General features: G+C 50.0%; 2 protein-coding genes across 2 annotated transcripts; both read right to left on the bottom strand.

Moving 5' to 3' along the window:
- Positions 1–17,105, bottom strand: L2HGDH (L-2-hydroxyglutarate dehydrogenase). The gene is made up of 10 exons (XM_069856885.1): positions 17,015–17,105; positions 16,237–16,352; positions 15,399–15,550; positions 12,887–13,018; positions 11,295–11,457; positions 10,370–10,404; positions 7,415–7,582; positions 5,146–5,303; positions 2,617–2,748; positions 1–1,130 (listed from the first exon to the last, which is right to left on the bottom strand). The coding sequence occupies exons 1-10, from the start codon at positions 17,068–17,070 to the stop codon at positions 935–937; spliced, it is 1,308 nt and encodes a 435-aa protein (XP_069712986.1). The 5' UTR covers positions 17,071–17,105; the 3' UTR covers positions 1–934.
- Positions 17,106–17,634: 529 nt separating this feature from the next.
- Positions 17,635–19,551, bottom strand: LOC138720700 (inositol 1,4,5-trisphosphate receptor-interacting protein-like 1). Its single transcript, XM_069857047.1, has one exon. The coding sequence runs from the start codon at positions 19,549–19,551 to the stop codon at positions 17,806–17,808; it is 1,746 nt and encodes a 581-aa protein (XP_069713148.1). The 3' UTR covers positions 17,635–17,805.
- Between the last annotated feature and the right edge of the window lie 637 nt (positions 19,552–20,188).

The raw sequence follows: 20,188 nt of genomic DNA, 5'->3' as shown, positions 1-20,188 counted from the left end.
CTCTTTATGTGTATGTTTTTATTTTAGCTCCATAAAAAAACAGAGGCAGCGATCAGATGGAAAACGTACCTGAATTGCACATCTAAATTGACTTTGATTTGGTAATCTTCGTTAGGCTTATTTTTCTCTGAAATACTCTACATTCATCCAGAAGGCTCAGAATTGTTTGCGGTCTTTGATAAAGCCCTTAATTCCATAGCAGCAAAACCCTTAAGCAGGGCTTATCCTTCTATCTCCATTACTTAAATTTAAGTTAGAGGACTGCAGACTCCAAACCGATTTAAACACGGGCAGAGCAAGCACAGAGGAGCTCCCCGTGCTTCTGGTTTCCCAGAGGACCAACCACTCCTCCAAGCGCACAGAGGTGGCAATGGTGAGACCAGAGGCACAGCAAGTCCATGTGGTCAATGCCACCTCAGAGGCTCTTCCCACTCCACGTGTGGCCACTGTGGTCCTGGGAAACCCTCGGGTTGTGTCTGGTACCAACTCCTCTGCAGGCTGATCCCGCCCAGGTGGACAAACCTCCGCTGTGAGCGTTTGCCTCTTCCTTGCAGATGGTGGCACCGCGCTAGGTCAGAGAATCATAGGATGTCCAGAGTTGGAAGGGACCCACAAGGACCATCGAGTCCAGCTCCTGCCACTGCACAGGACAACTCCAACATTCACATTGTGTGTCTGAGGGCATTGCCCAAGTGCTTCTTGTGTACTATCAGGTGTCTTACCTGGCACCACAGCTCTAGACCCAAGGCTGAGGCCGTGGGCTGGCGAAGGCAAACACTCCAAATGCTGGCTTTGCACTGCACAGTGACACCAGCGCTCATCTTGCAAGCAACACGTTGCCTGTTCTTTGTCCTTAGAGGCTGCAAAGTTCATTCACTGCAGACAAGCTGCTACATAGACACAAGGCATAAAACTGCACTACACCTTCAAAAATTCACAGTTCAAATCGCTGCTTCACTTCATCTGCAATCATTTTTGCGATGGCAAGGGAGGAGGTAGCAGCAGGAGAAGGGGCATTTCTGACATGAAGAATTCTGCTTCCGATATCTCCGCTGCCTCCATCAAACACAAAGTCATCTATCAAGTTTCCGTCACTGTCCATCGCTTGAGCTCTCACTCCAGATGGACCCCTGCAAAATAAATGAGGGGCTCATGAGAAAGAAAGTGCTCCCTGAAGCCAGAAAACCAATTCTGTTCTTCAGGTGTCCAGGGAAGCAGCAAGGAAGGCAGATTCCGGAGTCAAATCCCAGCCACGCTTTTTGGGGAGCACAGGGAAGTTTAACACTCTTAAGGCAGAGGAGAGATGTCTCGCAGGCATTACGGTAAAACGAGGGCAGGCAGCCAGGCAGAACATCTCCTGTATCCTTCTGGGTTGGGAAGTTCTTCTCCTCCCCACATGCACAAACGTGTCTTCTCTTTTCAAAAAGGAAACCCTTTGTTCTGAAATAGCAGCCTTGTCACATAATAATTTCATGCCACTGCTATGCTGCCTGAGCTGGATAAATTGCTTCTACTAGGTTCAAGCTTTTCCTAGCCTGGATTTTCTCCCTGCAAATGTTTGGACAGTTCAGCCCACCTCCATGCACCTAAATGCCTCATCTTTCCTCACCCATCTCTTCAGTTCCTTAGCATTTCTAAACTCCTTTGAATTCATTTCCCTCTCCACAGTTTAAGACGCTGAATGCAATGTTATTGAGATGATTAAACTAAGCCAATGCTCACTCAATAGCAACTCATTCTCTGGTTTCCCCTCTGAATTTCATTAGTGTTTTGCTTTCTTTGTGCACTCAGATGATGTTCAGGCTGCTGAACGTGTCACGTGGAGAAAGGGATTTTTTTTTTTTGTGAATATGTCACAACTGTGAATTTTTTGCCCATGGGGAGCATAGAAAGTCAGGCAAATATTCATCAAATTTGCACCAGCAAACACAACATAAAAGACATTCCCATAGAAAGTATAGAATGGTTTGGGTTAGAAGGGATCTCAAAGCCCATCCAGTTCCACTCCCTGCCATGGGCAGGGACACCTCCCACTGGATGAGGTTGCTCCAACCCCATCCAGCCTGGCCTTGAACACCTCCAGGGATGGGGCAGCCACAAGCTTCTCTGGGCAACCTGGGCCAGGGCCTCCCCAACCTCACAGCAAAACATTTCTTCCTAATGTCTAATCTAAATCTTCCCCTTTCCAATCTAAAGCCATTCCCCCTCGTCCTATCACTCCAGGCCCTTGTAAAAAGTCCCTCCCCAGCTTTCCTGAAGCTCCTTTCAATACTGGAAGCTGCTCTAAGGTCTCCCCAGAGCCTCCTCTTCTCCAGGCTGAACAACTGCAACTCTCTCAGCCTGTCCTCATAGCAGAAGTGCTCCAGCTCTCAGATCATCTCGGTGGTTTGGGTTGGAAGGGACCTTAAAGCTGACCCACTTCCAACCTGTCTGCCACGGGCAGGAACACCTTCTGCTACATCAGGTTGCTTAAAGCCCCATCCAAAAACCTGAATGCTTCTGCACTTTGGTAGCATATTCACGTGAAGGCAGTGGGCTGATGCTACTTTTCCTGGTGTTATAAATAAGAGATTTAAGAGACCGCTGGGTGTTACTGCCAAGGAAAGTCTTCTGTACCTGAGTACATCATTAACGGTGACCTCAGGGATGAACTTCTGAAGCTGCTTCACCTGTGCACTCAGGAAACATGCTCTGTATATCTCATTCAGCCCATAAGACAAGTTTCGCAGGACAAGCTTCCACAGCCCACTGTCAAGAGGAAAAATAATGGCAGTCAGAACAAACCTCACATGACAAATGTAGACTTGTCAAACTATAGCTGGCTAGGATGGAGGAAATGCAATCGCATGACAAAAGTTCTCATTCCCAACATCAGTAATCCCATGAGCACTTCCTATGTGAGAAATGTTTGTCCTTCCCCGCTTCAACAAACCTTGTTCACAGAGCTGTAGCGTTGCTGTTACATTCCCTCTCTGACAATTAACGCTGAGCTCCAGTCCTTCCTATCTCCAGGACTTTTCTCTGGTCCAGCCAAATGTGCTGCAGCTACAAGGAAGGCCAACAGGACGCTGGAGTGCACCAAAAGCATCACCACAGAGATAAAGAAGGGATTATCCCACACTACTCGGCACTTGCCAGGCCGCACCCTGAGTCCTGTGTCCAGTTTTGGTCCCCACTATACAAAAAAGATCTGGCCAGGCTGGAGAGGGTGCAGAGCTGGGCCACACTAAGATAGTCAGAGGACTGGTAAACCTTCTATGTGAGGTAAGACTGAGAGAGCTGGGTTTATTCAGTCTTGAGAGGAGAAGGCTTAGGGGAGACATTTTACCATGTACCAGTGCATAAAGGATGTCTGCCAAGAGGATGGAGATGCCCTTCTGATGAGGAGTCACATGGGAAAGACAAGGGGTAATGGGTACAGTTGCTCCCGGGGAGATTTCAGTTGGATTCTGAGAGGAAGCTTTTCCCTATGAGAACAGTTAAATATTGGAAACATCTCCCCAGGGAAGTGGTGGATTCCTCTACACCAGACACTTTCAAGGCTCAGCTTGACAGGGTTGCTGGGCCACCTCGTTTAAACTATAGATCACCTAAAAAGCCTGGATCAGATGGTCCCCAAGGTCCCTTCCAACCTGGCATCCTGTGATTCTGTGAAATGGCTGGAGATGCAAACAGGAGGGGGACTTTTTTTCCATGGTCACTCTGAAAAGACCATCACAATCCTAAACCCCTCAGCTTTCAGTCGTCAGCCTTGCTACATCTTTGCAAAACTTGTTTGCTCACTCTGATTTCCTTCCAGTATAAAAATCTGTAGACAACGACTCAGATGCTTCCAACGCTTTAATAAAACGCATGATGTTGAGCTGTTTGCCAGAAAGCCATTTTCCAGTTCCCTGATCCATTTTTCAGGCTCTCCAGGGATACCCCCAGTCCTTTCACATTCTTATTCAAGTCTAATTTCTAAAATTGAGCACTTGGCAAAGGTCTGTCCAGCACCTCACAGAGAAATCACGGGATCATGGAATAGTTTGTGTTGGAAGGGACCTCAAAGCCCATCCAGTCCCACCCCCTGCCATGGGCAGGGACACCTCCCACTGGATCAGGAACTCCAAGCACCATCCAGTCTGGCCTTGAACACCTCCAGGGATGGGGCAGCCACCACTTCTCTGGGCAACCTGGGCCAGGGCCTCCCCACCCTCACAGCAAAACCTTTCTTCCTAATGTCTAATCTAAATCTTCCCCTTTCTGATTTAAAGCCACTATCCCTCGTCCCGTCACTAGAAGGCAAGGTTTCTCTCAAATCCTACAGGTCCTGTGCTCATTTCTGCTTGCAATTTTAGCAATGACTCCCAATTTCTCTGACACTCTTCCCAAGACGGCTTCCTGGCCTGCATTCGTGGCCCTTAACATCTTTCCTACCACTGGATATATATTAAATGTATACTTATGGTCTGACTAAATTTAACACAGCAATCCAGACCACTCTGTGTTCTCTCTAGCAAGGTGGGTGCTGGTTTCTTCTCCCAATTGACAGGTGATAGGATGAGAGGGAATGGCCTCAAGTTACACCAGGGCAGGTTCAGATGGGATATTTGGAAAAATTCCATCATGGAAAGGGTTCTCAGGCCTTGGCACAGGCTGCCCAGGGAGGTGGTGGAGTCCCCATCCTTGGAGGGGTTTAAAAGATGGGCAGATGAGGTGCTGAGAGATCTGGTTTAGTAGTGGACAGGTAAGGTCGGACACAGTGATCTCAAAGGTCTTTTCCAACCAAGTGAGTCTATGATACTTCCAAGCAACCTCTGCAGATATTTCAATCGCACCATCAAGGTTGATTAAATCATTACACTGCACTGGACCAACCCAATCCTGGACAAGCTCCATGAGTAGCAACATGGCTCAGCAGCACCTTCCAACAAGCAGCCACATCCTCAGACCAGCTGCGACACGCCTCAGTAGTTTATGAAAATTCAAATATTAGATCACATGGAGTCACGTGTCCTGGAGAAATCTGCCCTTATCAGCACAGCTGTCTTTAAACACACAAGAACTTGGCAAAAGCAGGCGTTTAGGCAAGAATTAGCTTCCATGGCGACCCAAGCTAACATGTAAATAACCACGTTCAGCAGACAAAATAAAAAGTATTACCTGTATGTTACAGCATCTAAAAAGTCTCCAGCGCTGAAGTCAAACAACTTGTAACCCTCTCGCTTGAAGGCCAAGACTGCGTTAGGCCCAAGCCAGACACTGCCGTCCATCCTCGGTGTGAAATGAAATCCCAGGAAAGGGAAACGAGGATCAGGAACCTAAGGTGGGATACAACAATTATTACAGCTCTTACAAACCTGTCAGAGCAAACAGCCACACAACCACTCACATCAACAGAGTCATCCAGAAAATGTTTGTAAGGAGGAAAGTACAGATATTTCCAGTTTATTGTGCGAGAAAGTGGATAAAACAAACCCACACGCAGTAAAGGAGTTATCCTCCCAATAAATGGAAATAACCATTTTTATATGAATGAGGGAGTAAAATTGCCATTTTATTTCCAATCACTACAACAAAACTGAAGTCACAGAACCATACAATGGGCGCCTGCGCTGGTTCTTCTGCTTGTTAATTCTGCAGTTACAGCATGTAAAGAATTTAAAGAATTGAGGAACAGAGCAGGGCCAAGAAAAGCTGTGTCTTAGGTAAAAGCAAAACAAATAATGGGGAAAAAAGGCTCACATGATCTCTCAGGACATAAATCAACCCACAACAAACCAACGACACACCAATGCAGCAATTAAACTGCAACAAAACAGGTTATAAAACATTACAAAGGCCTCACCATTGCCACATTGCTCAAAACAACACGCATGCAGCAAGCCCAAGCAGCGCTAACACTAAGTATCTTCAGTATCTTTTTCATTCGTGAACAGAAAACAGTGTGATTGTGTGTGAAGGCTGAAGCAGAAATAAGCTGTGTGCAGGTACCAGAATTAAATGTGTCACTACTGCAAAATCTTTGACTACAGAGGTGACTGTGTTATAGGTTGAAAAGATGCAGGCACTGCAGATGACACCAAGCTGAGTGGTGCAGTTGTCACACCAGAAAGATGGGATGTCACCCAGAGGGACCTGGACAGGCCAGAGAAGTGCGGCTGTGTGAACCTCATGAGGTTCAACAAGGCCAAGTGCAAGGTCCTGCACCTGGATTGAGGCAATCTGCAGTTTCGATTCAGGCTAGGGGATGATGTGATTGAGAGCAGCCCTGAGGAGAAGAACTTGGGGTGCTGGGGGGGGAGAAGCTCTACATAAGCTGGCAACGTGCGCTCACAGCCCAGAAACCCACCGTGTCCTGGGCTGCATCCAAAGCAGCGTGGCCAGCAGGGAGGGAGGGGATTCTGCCCCTCTGCTCCGCTCTGGTGAGACCTCATCTGGAGTCCTGTGTGCAGCTCTGGAATCCTCAGCCTAAGAAGGAGAGGGAGCTGTTGGAAGGGGTCCAGAGGAGGCCATGGAGATGATGCAAGGGCTGGAGAACCTCCTATATGAGGACAAGCTGAGAGAGATGGGGTTGTTCAGCCTGGAGAAAGCTCCAACGAGACCTTAATGTAGCCTTCTAATATTGAAAGGGGCTCTAGGAAAGCTGGGGAGGGGCTTTTTACAAGGATCTGGAGTGACAGGACAAGGAGGAATAGCTTTAAATTGGAAGGGAAGGACTTAGATTAAGAAGAAACTCTTCACATTGAGGTGGTGAGGCTGTGGTCCAGGTTGCCCAGAGCAGTGGTGGCTGCCCTATTCCTGGAGGGGTTCAAGACCAGGCTGGATGGGGCTGGGAGCAACTGAATCCAGTGGGAGGTGCCCCTGTCCATGGCAAGAGGTGGAACTGGATGGGCTTTGAGGTCCCTACCAATCCAAACCATTCTATGACTTTTCTGTATTAAATGGTAGAAAGCTTGTCCTTGCCCTCCCAGGTCTATCTGAGTCATACAAAGCAAAGCTAATTCAAAGATGAGGCTGAGAGGCAAATATCTAAACCCCAGCTTTGTGTATCTGCATACAGATTAAACCCTACACCTACGTAATTAATTATTTACTGTTGTCCTTCATTTACTATTGAATCCTGCATACAGATTTACTTTACTACCCAAAGAAAGCAGCAAGACTTTTGTGGGCACGTGGCTATCACATTAAACGCTTCATTCTTTCACTACTAAAAAAAGCAGACCCCACAAAATAAAAATCCCCAAATTGGCAATAGTTTCCTACATGGTCCTTTCTCTCCCTGCTCCTCAAGGATTAACCCAAAGAAGCTGCCCAAATCTACGTTCACACGTTGTGCATCACCATCTACAGTCCAAGAGAAGGAACAGCATCGTGTTGTCTTTATTTCTGTAGCTTTAGTGAAGGGCACACCAGAGGTTGTACGTACCGGATAAATATTCCCTTTAACCATGTAGCACTTCTCTGGTTTGAGCACCAAGTAGTCTCCACGGAAAGGCACAACACGAGGTTCTGGGCTGCAGCCGCTGATCTCAGACAGGCGGTCAGAGTAAAGCCCTGCGCAGGTCACAATGTGCCGACAGTAGATTTCCTCACCCTGTGGAAAACAAAGCAAATCGACACACACAAGAATTAAAGGTATCTACTAAAAAAAACACCCATCAGCTACAAGCTTTGGGTCAAGACCGGAAAGAAAACCAACAATATTTTCAAAATGAGGGAGAAACATTGAATTGTTTCATTTAATTCTTTCTAATAGTCTCCTTTATTAGGAGAATTATCCTAAAATGGCAATTTGTCAAACATGTAGGGCTGGCAGAATCTTTATAGAAAAAGGGTGGGAATGGGAAGGAAAAAAAAGACTGAGGAAACATGGCATTGATTCTCAGGCTGCCTCCAGGTTCACTTCCCAGAACACAGAGCATCCCAAGAACGCTCGCTGTACAGGGCGGAGCCCAGGGCAGCATCTGCATCGAGGGCCTCGTGCCTCCAGCAAACAAAGCATCTGCCTCGGGCGCTCCCTCGCCTCTGCATCCCACACAGCCCGAGGCCAGGCTGCAGCTCCCTGGCCAGCTTCCCAACTGCAACACCTGCAGCAACATAGGGTTAAAACAGGTTCCACCACACACACCGGGAATGTCACCCTACCCAGCAGTAAATCAAAACCTATCCGCTATCTGCCTATATGTCAGCACAGGAAGGACAGGGATCTGTTGGAGCAAGTGCAGAAGAGGACACGAAGATGATCCAAGGGCTAGAACACCTCCCAGATGAGGACAGGCTGAGACAGTTGGCGTTGTACAGCCTGGAGAAGAGAATCATAGAATGACTTTGTTGGAAAAGAACTTTCAGATCAAGTCCAACCATACCTGTCCACTACTAAACCAGATCCCCAAGCACCTCGTCTACCCATCTTTTAAACATCTTCAGGGATGGGGACTCCACTACCTCCCTGGGCAGCCTCTGCCAGAGCCTGAAAACCCTTTTGGTGAAGAAATTTTTCCTGATATCCAGTCTGAACCTGCCCTGGCACAAGGCTCTGAGGAGACCTTAGAGCAGCTTTTCAGTACTGAAAGGGGCTCCAGAGAAGCTGGGGAGGGAATTTCTACAAGGGCCTGGAGTGGTAGGACAGGGGGAACAGTTTTAAGCTGAAAGATTGAGATAAGATCTTAGGAAGAAATGTTTTCCTGTGAGGGTGGGGAGGCCCTGGCCCAGGTTGCCCAGAGCAGTGGTGGCTGCCCCATCCCTGGAGGTGTTCAAGGCCAGGCTGGACGGGGCTTGGAGCCCCTGATCCAATGGGAGGTGTCCCTGCCCACGGCAGGGGTTGGAACTGGATGGGCTTTGAGGTGCCTTCCAACCCAAACGATTCCATGATTTTATGATAAAGCTCACACTGTTTGTTATCAAATACTATGCTTTTTTTCTGCAACTAAAAATGTTTTCATAAAAACAATAAATAAAGTAAATAAGTACTCAGTGCTTGGTGAGAGAATCTAACACATTTTAGAAGCTCCTTTTTAATGAAAGAGCAGAAATACACGAAAACAGCAGCACTGACTTTAAAAACTAATGGGGTGGGAGCAAAGTCCGTTTTTGTTTTGTCACCCCCCAAAGAAGTGCCCTGATGTTCTCTCCTGGAGGTGAAACAGTCACAGCATGAACTGTGCGGCATGAGCTGACTAGCACCTGTTTTACTGAACTAGCTCGTGGCTTGCTGACAATAAAATGATTCTAAATGACTCCTTATCATTTTTATAGATGCCGAAGATGAAAAGCAAATAAGACAACAGGTGTTTCTCAAAAACTGAATGTCATAAAAGGAGTCCCTGGAAAGAACAAGTGTAAGAATGTGTAAATAGAGAAGAAAAGGGGCATGTACAGTTAAACGAAAGTCAGGCTGCAGAAAGTTGTACTTTCACCAGTATTCCCAGAATATAGTGAAATGTGAATGTGCTCATAGAACCATAGAATGGTTTGGGTTGGAAGCTCACACAGTTCCAATCCCTGCCATGGGCGGGGACACCTCCCACTGGATCAGGTTGCTCCAAGCCCCATCCAACCCCACCTTGGACACCTCCAGGGATGGGGCAGCCACAGCTTCCCTGGGCAACCTGGGCCCGGGCCTCACCACCCTAATCCTGAAGGATTTCTTCCTAATGTCCAGTCTAAATCTTCCCCCTTCCAATTTAAAGCCGCTCCCCCTCGTCCTATCATTTCAGGCCCTTGTAAATAGTCCCTCCCCAGCTTTCCTGAAGCTCCTTTCAGTACTGGAAGCTTCTCTAAGGTCTCCCCAGAGCCTTTTCTTCTCCAGGCTGAACAACCCCAACTCTTTCAGCCTGTCCTTATATGGGGGGTGCTCCAGTCCTTAGATTATTTTTGTGGCCTCATCCGGACCTGTTCCAACAGTTCCACCTCCTTCTTATGCTGCAGATCCCAGACCTGCACACAGGACTCCAGATGAGGTCTCACCAGAGTGGAGCAGAGGGGCAGAATCCCCTCCCTCGCCCTGCTGGCCACGCTGCTTTGGATGCAGCCCAGGACATGGTGGTTTCTGGGCTGTGAGTGCACATCGCTGGCGCGTGTGGAGCTTCTCCCCCCCAGCACCCCGAGTCCTTCTCCTCAGGGCTGCTCTCAGTCACTCATGTTGTCCCTCAGCCTGTACTGAAACCGCATATTGCCCCGACCCAGGTGCAGGACCTTACAATTGGCCACGTTGAACTGACTGCAATTGTTGATAAAAGCACTCCTAGATGACGGAGATCATGGTACTGACTTTTAACTTTTTCTGGACAGCTAAGTAATCCATCAGGACTCCAGAAAAATTCTTAAGAGAAGCAGAAATAGGTTCCTATTTATGCAATTAAATCTCCAGCCAAGTTCCTACCTTCGAGTTCCTAACAACAACAGGGTATTTCAGACCTGTAACAGAATGAGACAAGAGAAGGGATTAATAGAATATGTAACAGCAAACTGAATGAACAGGGAGCTTGTCTCAATGATGGATTCCTTGACTGGAGGATTTTCAAACCGTAGAGCACGTACTGACAGACAGAACTGATGTTGTTCGCCATAACTGTATTTATGAATTAACAGGGGCATGGAGAGCGTTATTCTTCCATGTGGGTACCACCAGGGATCCAGCCTGCCTTTCAGGACAAAACAAAAAGCACTGTGACAAGAACACAGATGCTGGAGCACGTCCCATACAAGGACAGGCTCAGGGAGTCGGTGTTGTTCAGCCTGGAGAAGAGAAAGCTGCGGGGAGACCTTAGAGCAACTTCCAGTACTGGAAGGGGCTCCAGGAAAGCTGGGGAGGGGCTGTTTACAAGGGGCTGGAGTGATAGGATGAGGGGGAATGGCTTTAATCAGGAAGGGGAAAGATTTAGATGAGACATTAGGAAGAAATTCTTCACGTTGAGGTGTTCAAAGCCAGGCTGGATGGGGCTTGGAGCAACCTGATGCAGTGGGAGGTGTCCCTGCCCATGACAGGGGGTGGAACTGGATGGGCTTTTAAGGTCCCTTCCAACCTAAACCATTCCATGATTCTATGGATATTCAGCTAAATCTGATTTTAAAAAAGAGAGAACAACTTCCTCAATTTTACTATCATTTTCTTCCACTGTCTTTAAATGTTGCAGCTGAAGGATGACCCGACTACTTGCTCACTCCTCTCGCCAACACAATTTTGCCTTTTGTTTCGTCCCTTTGAGACAGAAAGGTTCAGTGATGAGATTTCTGTTAAAGCAAAGGATTTTTTAACAAAATCTTTGGCAGGACTATAGCAAATGGAAGACAAAGTTCTACCTTACCATCTTCACTTTCTGAAGAACTTTCTCTAGCCATCTCCATGTTTGTAACTTCAAAATCCATCAAGATGGTCCCACCGGCTGCCTGGAAGTCTTCGGCATAGGACTGGGCCACTTGTTTGTAATCCACAATGCCAGTGTACGGAGAATCAATGGCCATCAGACCCTGAAATGGTATTAAGACACAGAAGGATAGTGACAGTGGATGCCTCCTCCCTGGAGGTGTTCAGGGCCAGGCTGGATGGGGCCTGGAGCAACCTGATCCAGTGGGAGGTGTCCCTGCCCATGGCAGGGGGTGGAACAGGATGGGCTTTGAGGTCCCTTCTGACCCAAACCATTCCATGATTTCTGCTGCTGTCAACACAAACAGGCTGGGAAATGTCACCTAACTGCCACCTGTGTAGGAAGCACCTTGATTCGACTTGGCTTAATCCCAATCCACACTGGTGGAGAGGAAGGAATTTTCTTTGCTGCACTACTGAGCTTTACTGCAAGTTAAATAATTTTGGTGGGAAAGAGTGGAATCATCTCAGCATAAAGTCAGATACAGCAGCTCTAAACAGGGCAAAGGAAAGCCTGCCTATCAATCACAAAAACACACAAGCAAGTGCCTGCAAGGAAAAGGGGGAGAAAAGAAAGATTAAAATAATCACAGAATAGTTTGGGTTGGAAGGGACCTTAAAGCTAATCCAGTTCCACCCCCTGCCATGGGCAGGGACACCTCCCACTGGATCAGGTTGACCAAGGCACATCCAACCTGTCCTCAAACATCTCCAGGGATGGGGCAGCCACCACGAACCTGAGCAACTTGTTCCAGCGCCTCCCCACTCTCATCGTGAAGAAATTCCTCCTCCTGTCTAGTCTAAATCTGCCCCTCTCCAGTTCATAGCCACTGCCCCTAGTTGTTGTTGTAGTAATACAACAACAACAACAATAATAATAATAAAAAAAAAATCACTCACTGTCACTGGTAGGAGAACTGTATTTTGTTTCCGAGCAAATACATACGGGAGGACACCTCTGCGTGAAACTGGAGAAAGGATCAGCTCTGACCAGCTAGTAAGCTCTGTCCATTTGCTACAAATTCAGGGACTGAGGGGCTGTAGCTACTCCTACTTTGACTCAAATAATTCCAATTCACTTTGCAGGCTGCAACTGAAACAGATTATCCGCTCTCTAATTTGTGAATGCTGGCCCTTAAGAAACAGCCAGCACAACCCTTGCAATCAGTGCAGCAGCTCTTTATGGCTGCAGCACAAGGATGACTGATGAACTATGGACTGAGGAGCAAGAGAAAGCTGGGGTGCAAGGAAGTGTCTGCAGCAGAGATCCCACACCATCACCTTACGATGTGTTTGACCTGGTCAGGTGTGTATGTGCTTGCAAATGCACGTGAAGGACTGGGCTGAGCTAAAACGCTCCAGAAATATATTAGTTTTTATTGACAATTATCTCTCTTCTGGGTTTCCAGGTTCTTTTGAACTTGTCATCAGTGCAAATTGCCTCAAGGCCAGAAACATATTTATGTTACATCAAGAAATAAAGGTACCTGAGAAAGCGAGGTCTTCTAGGCCAAATAAAAACAAGCAACTTACCCTGCAGAAGGGTTCCTTCTCTTGTATTTCTTTTGCTCCAATCAGTTTCAGCCCTCGGACATTGTTCTGCAGCCCTCTCTCATACAGAGCTTTGAGCCTTGGAATTTCCTCTTGTTCAACAGCGACAATCAGCTTCAGAAAAGATAAGAAGGTACACAGTGAGCAAAGTACACAAAGCCTGTTCAGGTTTGGCATCAGGCCCAAGATAACAAGTAAATAATAGTGAATGAGTTATAATTCAACAGGGGAAAACGTGTTTGCACCATTAGCTGCACAGGATTCTATAAGTACCTGTAATTACTGAGAAAGCATCGATCACAGAATCATGGAATGCGCAGGATTGGAAGGGACCTCAAAGCCCATCCAGTTCCACACCCTGCCATGGGCAGGAACACCTCCTGCTGGATCAGGGTCTCCAAGCCCCATCCAGCCTGGCCTTGAACACCTCCAGGGATGGGGCAGCCACCACTTCTCTGGGCAACTTCGGCCAGGGCCTCACCATCCTCATTGTGAAGAATTTCTTCCTATGATCTCATCTCAATCTCCCCTCTTCCAGCTGAAAACCGTTTCTCCATGTACTATCTGTGCACTCCCTGATCAAGAGCCCCTCTCCAGCTTTCCTGGAGCCCCTTTTAGTACTGGAAGCTGCTCTAAGGTCTCCCCATAGCCTTCTCTTCTCCAGGCTGAACAACCCGAACTCTCTCAGCCTGTCCTCATACAGGAAGGCCTTGGATCAACTTGTTCCAGCCCTTGGATCAACTTCGTGGCCTCCTCTGGACTTGCTCCAACAGCTCCCCCTGGCCCACCCGCACCACCACATCCAGGGATCTCTGCTCTGCACCCCAGAGCTGGGAGAGATCCGCATCCAGAGGATGCCAAAGCAACCCTCATCACATCAGACAGGGTCTTCTGCACTTCTAAGAGAAAGGCTCATGCTGTCCAAGATGTTTATGAGCAACCTGGGAAGGGGCAGGGAGGCGAGAATGCCAGAGGATGGCTTGAAGCAACTCAGGGTGGCTCAGGCAAGAGCTGACGTTGAAGAGTTACCAGGCCCTGGCAGAGGCTGCCCAGGGAGGTGGTGGAGTCACCATCTCTGGAGGTGTTTAAAAAACGGGCAGATAAGGTGCTCCGGGATCTGGTTCCGTTGTGGACAGGTACGGTTGGACTCAATAATCTCAAAGGTCTTTTCCAACCAAGCAATTCGATGATTCTACGACAATACAGCAGACAGAATTCAATGCCAATTAATGTGAAATGATGACCACAGCAAAAGCAGTCAGCCTCAAGCGTTAAGTTATGGAATCCAACTTCAAAGTTATCGCTCGGGACCAAGATCTTGGGTTTAGGATAGACAATCCAATGGAAACATCAACTAGCAACAGCTGAAAAGCCTTAAACTGAATGTTAGGAACAGCCAGGAAAAGGATACAGGAGAATACAGAGAATTCCACTATTTTGCTGTAGAAATCCAGAGCCTGACCACACCTTGAATGCTGTGCATGGTCATGGTCCTCAGCTGGTATCAAAGATGCACTAAATGGTTCAGAGAATGAAGACATAGTTATGCAAAAGCTTTCCCGAGAGGAACGACTAAGCAGACCGAGATTCACCAGCTGGAAGGGACAACTTTGGGAAGGAAGGGATATAAAATTAGATGCAATTCATAGTGTGAGCACAGATCAAGCGTTCACAATCTCTTCCAATGCAAGGGCTAGGGGTCATCAGATGAGGCCTGCAGAAGCCAGCTTCTAAATGACGTGACTCTTCATACAGTAGCTGTTGACCTCTGGAGCTGCTTATTTAAGTATGGTCTGATGTAAAAGCTTTGAGTTGAAAGAGAGATCTGTTTGGGAGTCACTACAGTCAAAACAGATCAGGCTCAGAAAGACAACTAAGCCGAAGAGTTCAAAAACTAATAATTTTCTTGTCCTCTTCTCATTCCTTCCTGGGTCTCTGTCTACAGACACTTCCAGAAGCGATATATAGGGCTGAGCAGACCCCAAGCTGAATCAGCACAGCTTCAGCATTTCAGGTTGTGTTAGCTGGATGTAGCACAGCATGAATACAAATCACTGGGTGACATCTGGATCTGTTTTCAAGTCACTGTGTCTGTTCAGAGCTCAACATGCCAAGACGTATGGTATGCACATACAGAGAGCCTGTGCTCCTTGGAGCTACACAGGTGCCCCTCCATGAGGCTGGGTTTCCACTGTCACCTGGGCTGTTTTGGCTTACATAAGGAGAATTATTATTTAGGCTCAGCAAAAGGACTGATTTGAGCTGCAGGGAAGTGTCCCTGCCCATGGCAGGTGGGTTGGAACTGGATGAACTTTAAGGTCCCTTCCAACCCAAACCATTCCATGACTCTATGATGCTGAAGGCAGTAAGCGCTGCAGAAACTGCTCTCACATGGGGGAAAAGACCACAACTAGGCCTGTCCTACACATTGTAACATACAATACACAGCCTTGGCTTCCACAGGTTAAGCGAGAACACCCGGCAGCTCCCGTACCTTCCCACACTGCTTGTATGGTATTCCCTTCTGATCACAGTACTTGTAGCAGAGGGCAGCACCCTGCACACACAGCTTGGCCTTCAGAGATCCAGGTGTGTAGTAAATCCCGCTGTGAATCACACCGCTGTTGTGTCCGCTCTGGTGGTGAGCTAAACAGATAGGAAACCACGTTATTAAATACATGTTCCTATGATTGGTCTATACCTTAATCACTTTGGCGGAGGAGAGAGTGATGTGAGGTCCTGCCCTAAATCAGTGTTACAAGAAACGCTCAAATGCACAGCAAACACAATTCCCCGCCTCGGTCTCAAAAGGCTCGGAAAATACTGACACAGCAAGAGCTGGTTAATCATAAACCATCACAGCTTGCCATGTATGAAATCAATAGGAAAGAAACACAAGTTTCTCCTCCAAAAGCTACAATTGCAGGCCAGTAATCAACATTTTCTACGTGTTAAAATTCATCCTAAGAAATCCATCTTTGAAAATGAAACGCGTCCTTAAAGGTCTCATCTAACACAATGTCTGTGCAATACTCAGTTTCTCCAGACCTGCTGGCAGGCTTTTCAGGTATTTGTGAACTGGATTAGGTTGCCCACTCCTCTTGGTAACTAAAATATAGGTGAAAAATATTGCAAAGGTTTTTACTGCAGTAAAGTACGAAGTAATTATATCCTTCTTCAAATACTGACTCATAGAATTGCTTGGTGGGAAAAGAACTCCGAGATCATTGAGTCCAACTGTACCTGATGGGAAGACACAGGTCCCCTGACGGACAGAAACATTCACAGGACAGACGGACACCTGGCTCCCTGCACGAACACCAGCCCCATACCTGGCTCCATCTCCTTCTCCAGCACGGCAAAGGTGAGCGCCGGGTGCCGCTGGATGAGCTCCCAGGCAGAGGCAAGCCCCACGATGCCCGCACCCACCACCGCCACGTCGAAGGTGCTGCAGGGACAGAGAGAGGGGGACAGTGAGTGTCCCCCGACATCCTTCCCTCAGCCTGGGGGCTCCCGCAGATCCTGCCCCTGCTGGGGCTTCGGGAGCACTGAGGGGGCACAAGGGATGATGAGGGGGAGTGGGGGGTGCTGAGGGTGCAAGGAGAGCACTAAGGGGAGCAGGGGGTGCTGAGGGAGAGTGGGGGGCACTAAGGGGGGTGCAGGGGGAGGTAAGGGGCAACGAGAGCACTAAGGGGAGCAGGGGGAGTGTAGGTCACAGGGGTGATGAAGGAGGGATCATAGGGGTGATGGGGGGGATTTATAGGGGTGATGAGGGGGGGATCATAGTGGTGATGGGGGTGGGAATCATAGTGGTGATGGGGGGATCGTGGAGGTGATGTGGGGGATCATAGGGGTGATGGGGGGGGACCATAGGAGTGATGAGGGGGATCAAAGGGGTGATGAGGAGGGGGACCATAGGGGTGATGAGGGGGATCAAAGGGGTGATGAGGAGGGGGACCATAGGGGTGATGAGGGGGATCAAAGGGGTGATGAGGAGGGGGATCATAGGGGTGATGGAGGGGATAATACAGGTGATGAGGAGGGGATCATAGGGGTGATGAGGGGGATCATAGGGGCGATGGGGGGGAGCCTCCGACCCGCCGCCCTCACCTGCGGAGCGCGCGCAGCCCCTGCCCCGCGCCCCAACGCCTCAGCGGCGCCGCCATGGTGGGGTGGGAGCAGCTGCTCCTCCTCCTCCTCCTCAGTCGGGTCCCGTCGCACACTTTGCCCTTCCTGAGGCTTCCGCTGCTCGGGCGTTTCCGACTCCGGGTCGGCCAGTCCCTCCTACGGCTCCTCCTTCTCTTGCTCCGCCTTCTCTTTCTCCACCCGCCTTGGGCAGCCTGATCTAGTGGGATGTCCCTGCCCAGGGCAGGGGGGTGGGAACTATGTCCCAGCCTGACGGGCCTGCAGTGGTCAGGAGATGCATCACAGCTCTCTTGAAGGTATAGATGGACGAGCTACTGCCTACCAGGATGAGTTGCCTCTGGATCCCAAGGAAGGCACTTCAGGATCCCCATGACACAGAGACAACGTGCACGGCTGGGGAGGGGGACGAACTATTCCCACCGGCTCAACGTGGGAGCGCAGAGAGCTGGGGGAAGCGGTGAAAGCAGAGGCCAGTGCCCCATTTCCTTCTGGAAATGCTCCTCGGCTCTGCGGCAGCTGAGCAGCCGGCACCCTATGCCCACGGCCCCTGGGAGAGTGATGCACAGACACGCAGAGACGCAGCCTTTGTTCAAACACACCATTTATTGGCAACTTTGTACAGTGCAAATATCCCGGAGGGAATGGGTTCTCTCCAAGAGACGGGGACGGTCGCCGTGGGTCAGTGTCAAGTGTGAGGATGTCGCCTGCTGTCAACTGTGAGACCAACACTCAGGCTCTGTGCATGGAGACCTCTTTCAATGTCTCTTCACGAGCAGCCTTACGAGCTGATATTGCAGCTGTTGGAAATCACGCAACGCCTCGGCATAGGCCGCTGGATCCTGTGTGAGGGGTCGGAAGAGATTGAGTGGCTCGGCCTTTCTGAAGGATGGCGGCAACCTTATCTCCTCGGGCACGTTCTCATTGCCAAGGAAGAAGTGTTTGAGGCACTTCTCCTCCAGGCAGCAGCGCACGTATTGCATGAGGTCTCGCAGCCGCAGTAGCCGGTACTTGCTGCACCAATCTGAGAGGGGGATTGTGGTCAGGAGGTGCATGACAGCTGTCTTGAAGGCATAGATGGAAAAGCTTGTGCCCGTCAGGCCGTGGGCGCAGTAGTGAAGGCATCTGAGGTGGACACGGCCGGCTGGGATGTGCCTGGCCACGTACTCAAAGAACTTTGCCTCGGCCGCAGCGTAGGTCACTGGCCACGTAGTGCTTGGGGTGGAGGTGTCGTCTGGAGCCTGGCTACTTAGGAAGATGTCCGAGTCTCCGTGCTGCACCCCAAAGATCAACTCAATGAAGAAGGTTCTTCCAGAGGCACTTGTCAGCTCCAGCCTGCAGGACCGGCTGGAGGGCAGAGTCTTCATGTTGTAGCGACGCAGCTGATGCACATCCCTCCAGGCTGACATCACGAGGTTCTGGAACCAGTGGGCAGTTTTGTGCACATCTAGGTAGCAGCCTGTGCAGAGGGTGTTTAGGAGGCTGGGGTCCTGATTTTTTGTGATGTCCATCTGAGAATGGTGGAGGAAGCAGGTCATGTTCTCCTCCATCTGCTGCCCTGTGCAGGTGCACTCCAGCTCCACGCGGATGCGGGGGTCTCCTGCTGGCATCTCCCTTGCGGTGCCAAGCTCCAGGTTGAAGGTGTGGCCGTGAGGTGCCTTCAGGGGCAGGAGCAGCTGGTGGACAGCATCATCATCACAGGGAAACCAGCCTTCGAAGGAAGTGCCCACACTGATGGCTTGTTGCAGCACAGGGTAGAAACTCTCCCACAACTGCTCTTGGATGACCGAGAGGAGTTCATCCACCAGATCCTCCACCACCAGGCGACCGTACGTCACATACTGCACTGGCCTGCAAGAGCGCCTTTCAAAAATCCCGACCCGATCCCTCTCTTCATCAGAACCTTCTTCTCCACTTTCTTCCTTCTCTACCTCCTCTTCCTTCTCCACCTCCTCTTTCTCCTCCACCGGCTCCAAGTTCCAGACCAGATCCCTCTCATCATCAGGACCTTCCCCTTCACTTTCTTCCTTCTCTACCTCCTCTTCCTTCTCCACCTCCTCTTTCTCCTCCACCGGCTCCAAGTTCCAGACCAGATCCCTCTCATCATCAGGACCTTCCCCTTCACTTTCTTCCTTCTCCTTCACCTTCAACATGTTGCAGCCAGCCCTTTCCTCAGTGCTGCTGCTGTCTGCCGCACGGCTCCTTTTCCTCAAGCACCAGCAGAGGCCCAAGAGCAGGACCAGGCCTCCAGCAATCACCCAGAGGTGCCACTGCTGCAAGGCAGTAGAGTGCTGTGCTACCCTGGCAACGTCCCACTGCTTCTGTGTCTTCGGCACCAGGGACCTCTGCGCTATCTCCTGCCATAGCTGAGCCATCTCCTTCTCCAGAAACTGGGCACGCTGTGCCATGCGCTCACGCGTGGCCTCATCCAGCTCATCCCCAGCCAGGGGCAGCTTCTGGATGAGGGTTAGGAACACACGGACGAGGAATGAAGTGGCAGCCATGGCCTGCAGGAGGAAGGAGAAGAGGGGTTCAGAGGGGCTGTGCTGGAGGGAGCTGGTGGCAGGGGAGAGAGACCTTTGGGGCAGGCAGGAGTGGGGACGAGGCAGCTGGGAGGCAGCAATGCCTTTGAACCGCGCCCTGCCCAAGGTGCTCCTGCGAGCGGCTGGGGCCTCGGTGCTGGGGCAGAACCGACCCTCCCTGGGACCCACGTTTCCACCCCAGCCCTCGTCCAGCCCAGCCTCCCGCCACGTGTGCACTCACCACCCTCCCACGCCGCACTGGCCAGGGCTGCCTGCCGGTGCCTCTATAACCTGCCCCGTGGTCTCTCGTCCTTTGTGATGTCACAGGCACCGGAGCGCACCACGGGCACCGGAGCACACCACGGGCACCGGAGCACACCACGGGCTCACCCCCAGCCAGCCCCACCCCCAGCTCAGCGACTTTCAGCTGTCCCTTCCCTGCTCCTGCTGGCCACACCATTTCTGACCCACGCCAGGATGCTCTTGGCCGTCTTGGCCACTGGAACCCCTGCTGCCTCATGCTCAGCCACTGTTGACCTGCACCACCAGGTGCTTTTCCACCAGGCAGCTTTCCAGCGGCTTTCCCTGGGGCGATTCATGGGGCAGTTGTGACTGAAGT

This window comes from Phaenicophaeus curvirostris, chromosome 5 (genome assembly GCF_032191515.1).
Source record: "Phaenicophaeus curvirostris isolate KB17595 chromosome 5, BPBGC_Pcur_1.0, whole genome shotgun sequence".
NCBI classification, from domain to species: Eukaryota; Metazoa; Chordata; class Aves; order Cuculiformes; family Cuculidae; genus Phaenicophaeus; species Phaenicophaeus curvirostris.
This window is presented reverse-complemented; position numbering and strand designations above follow the sequence as displayed.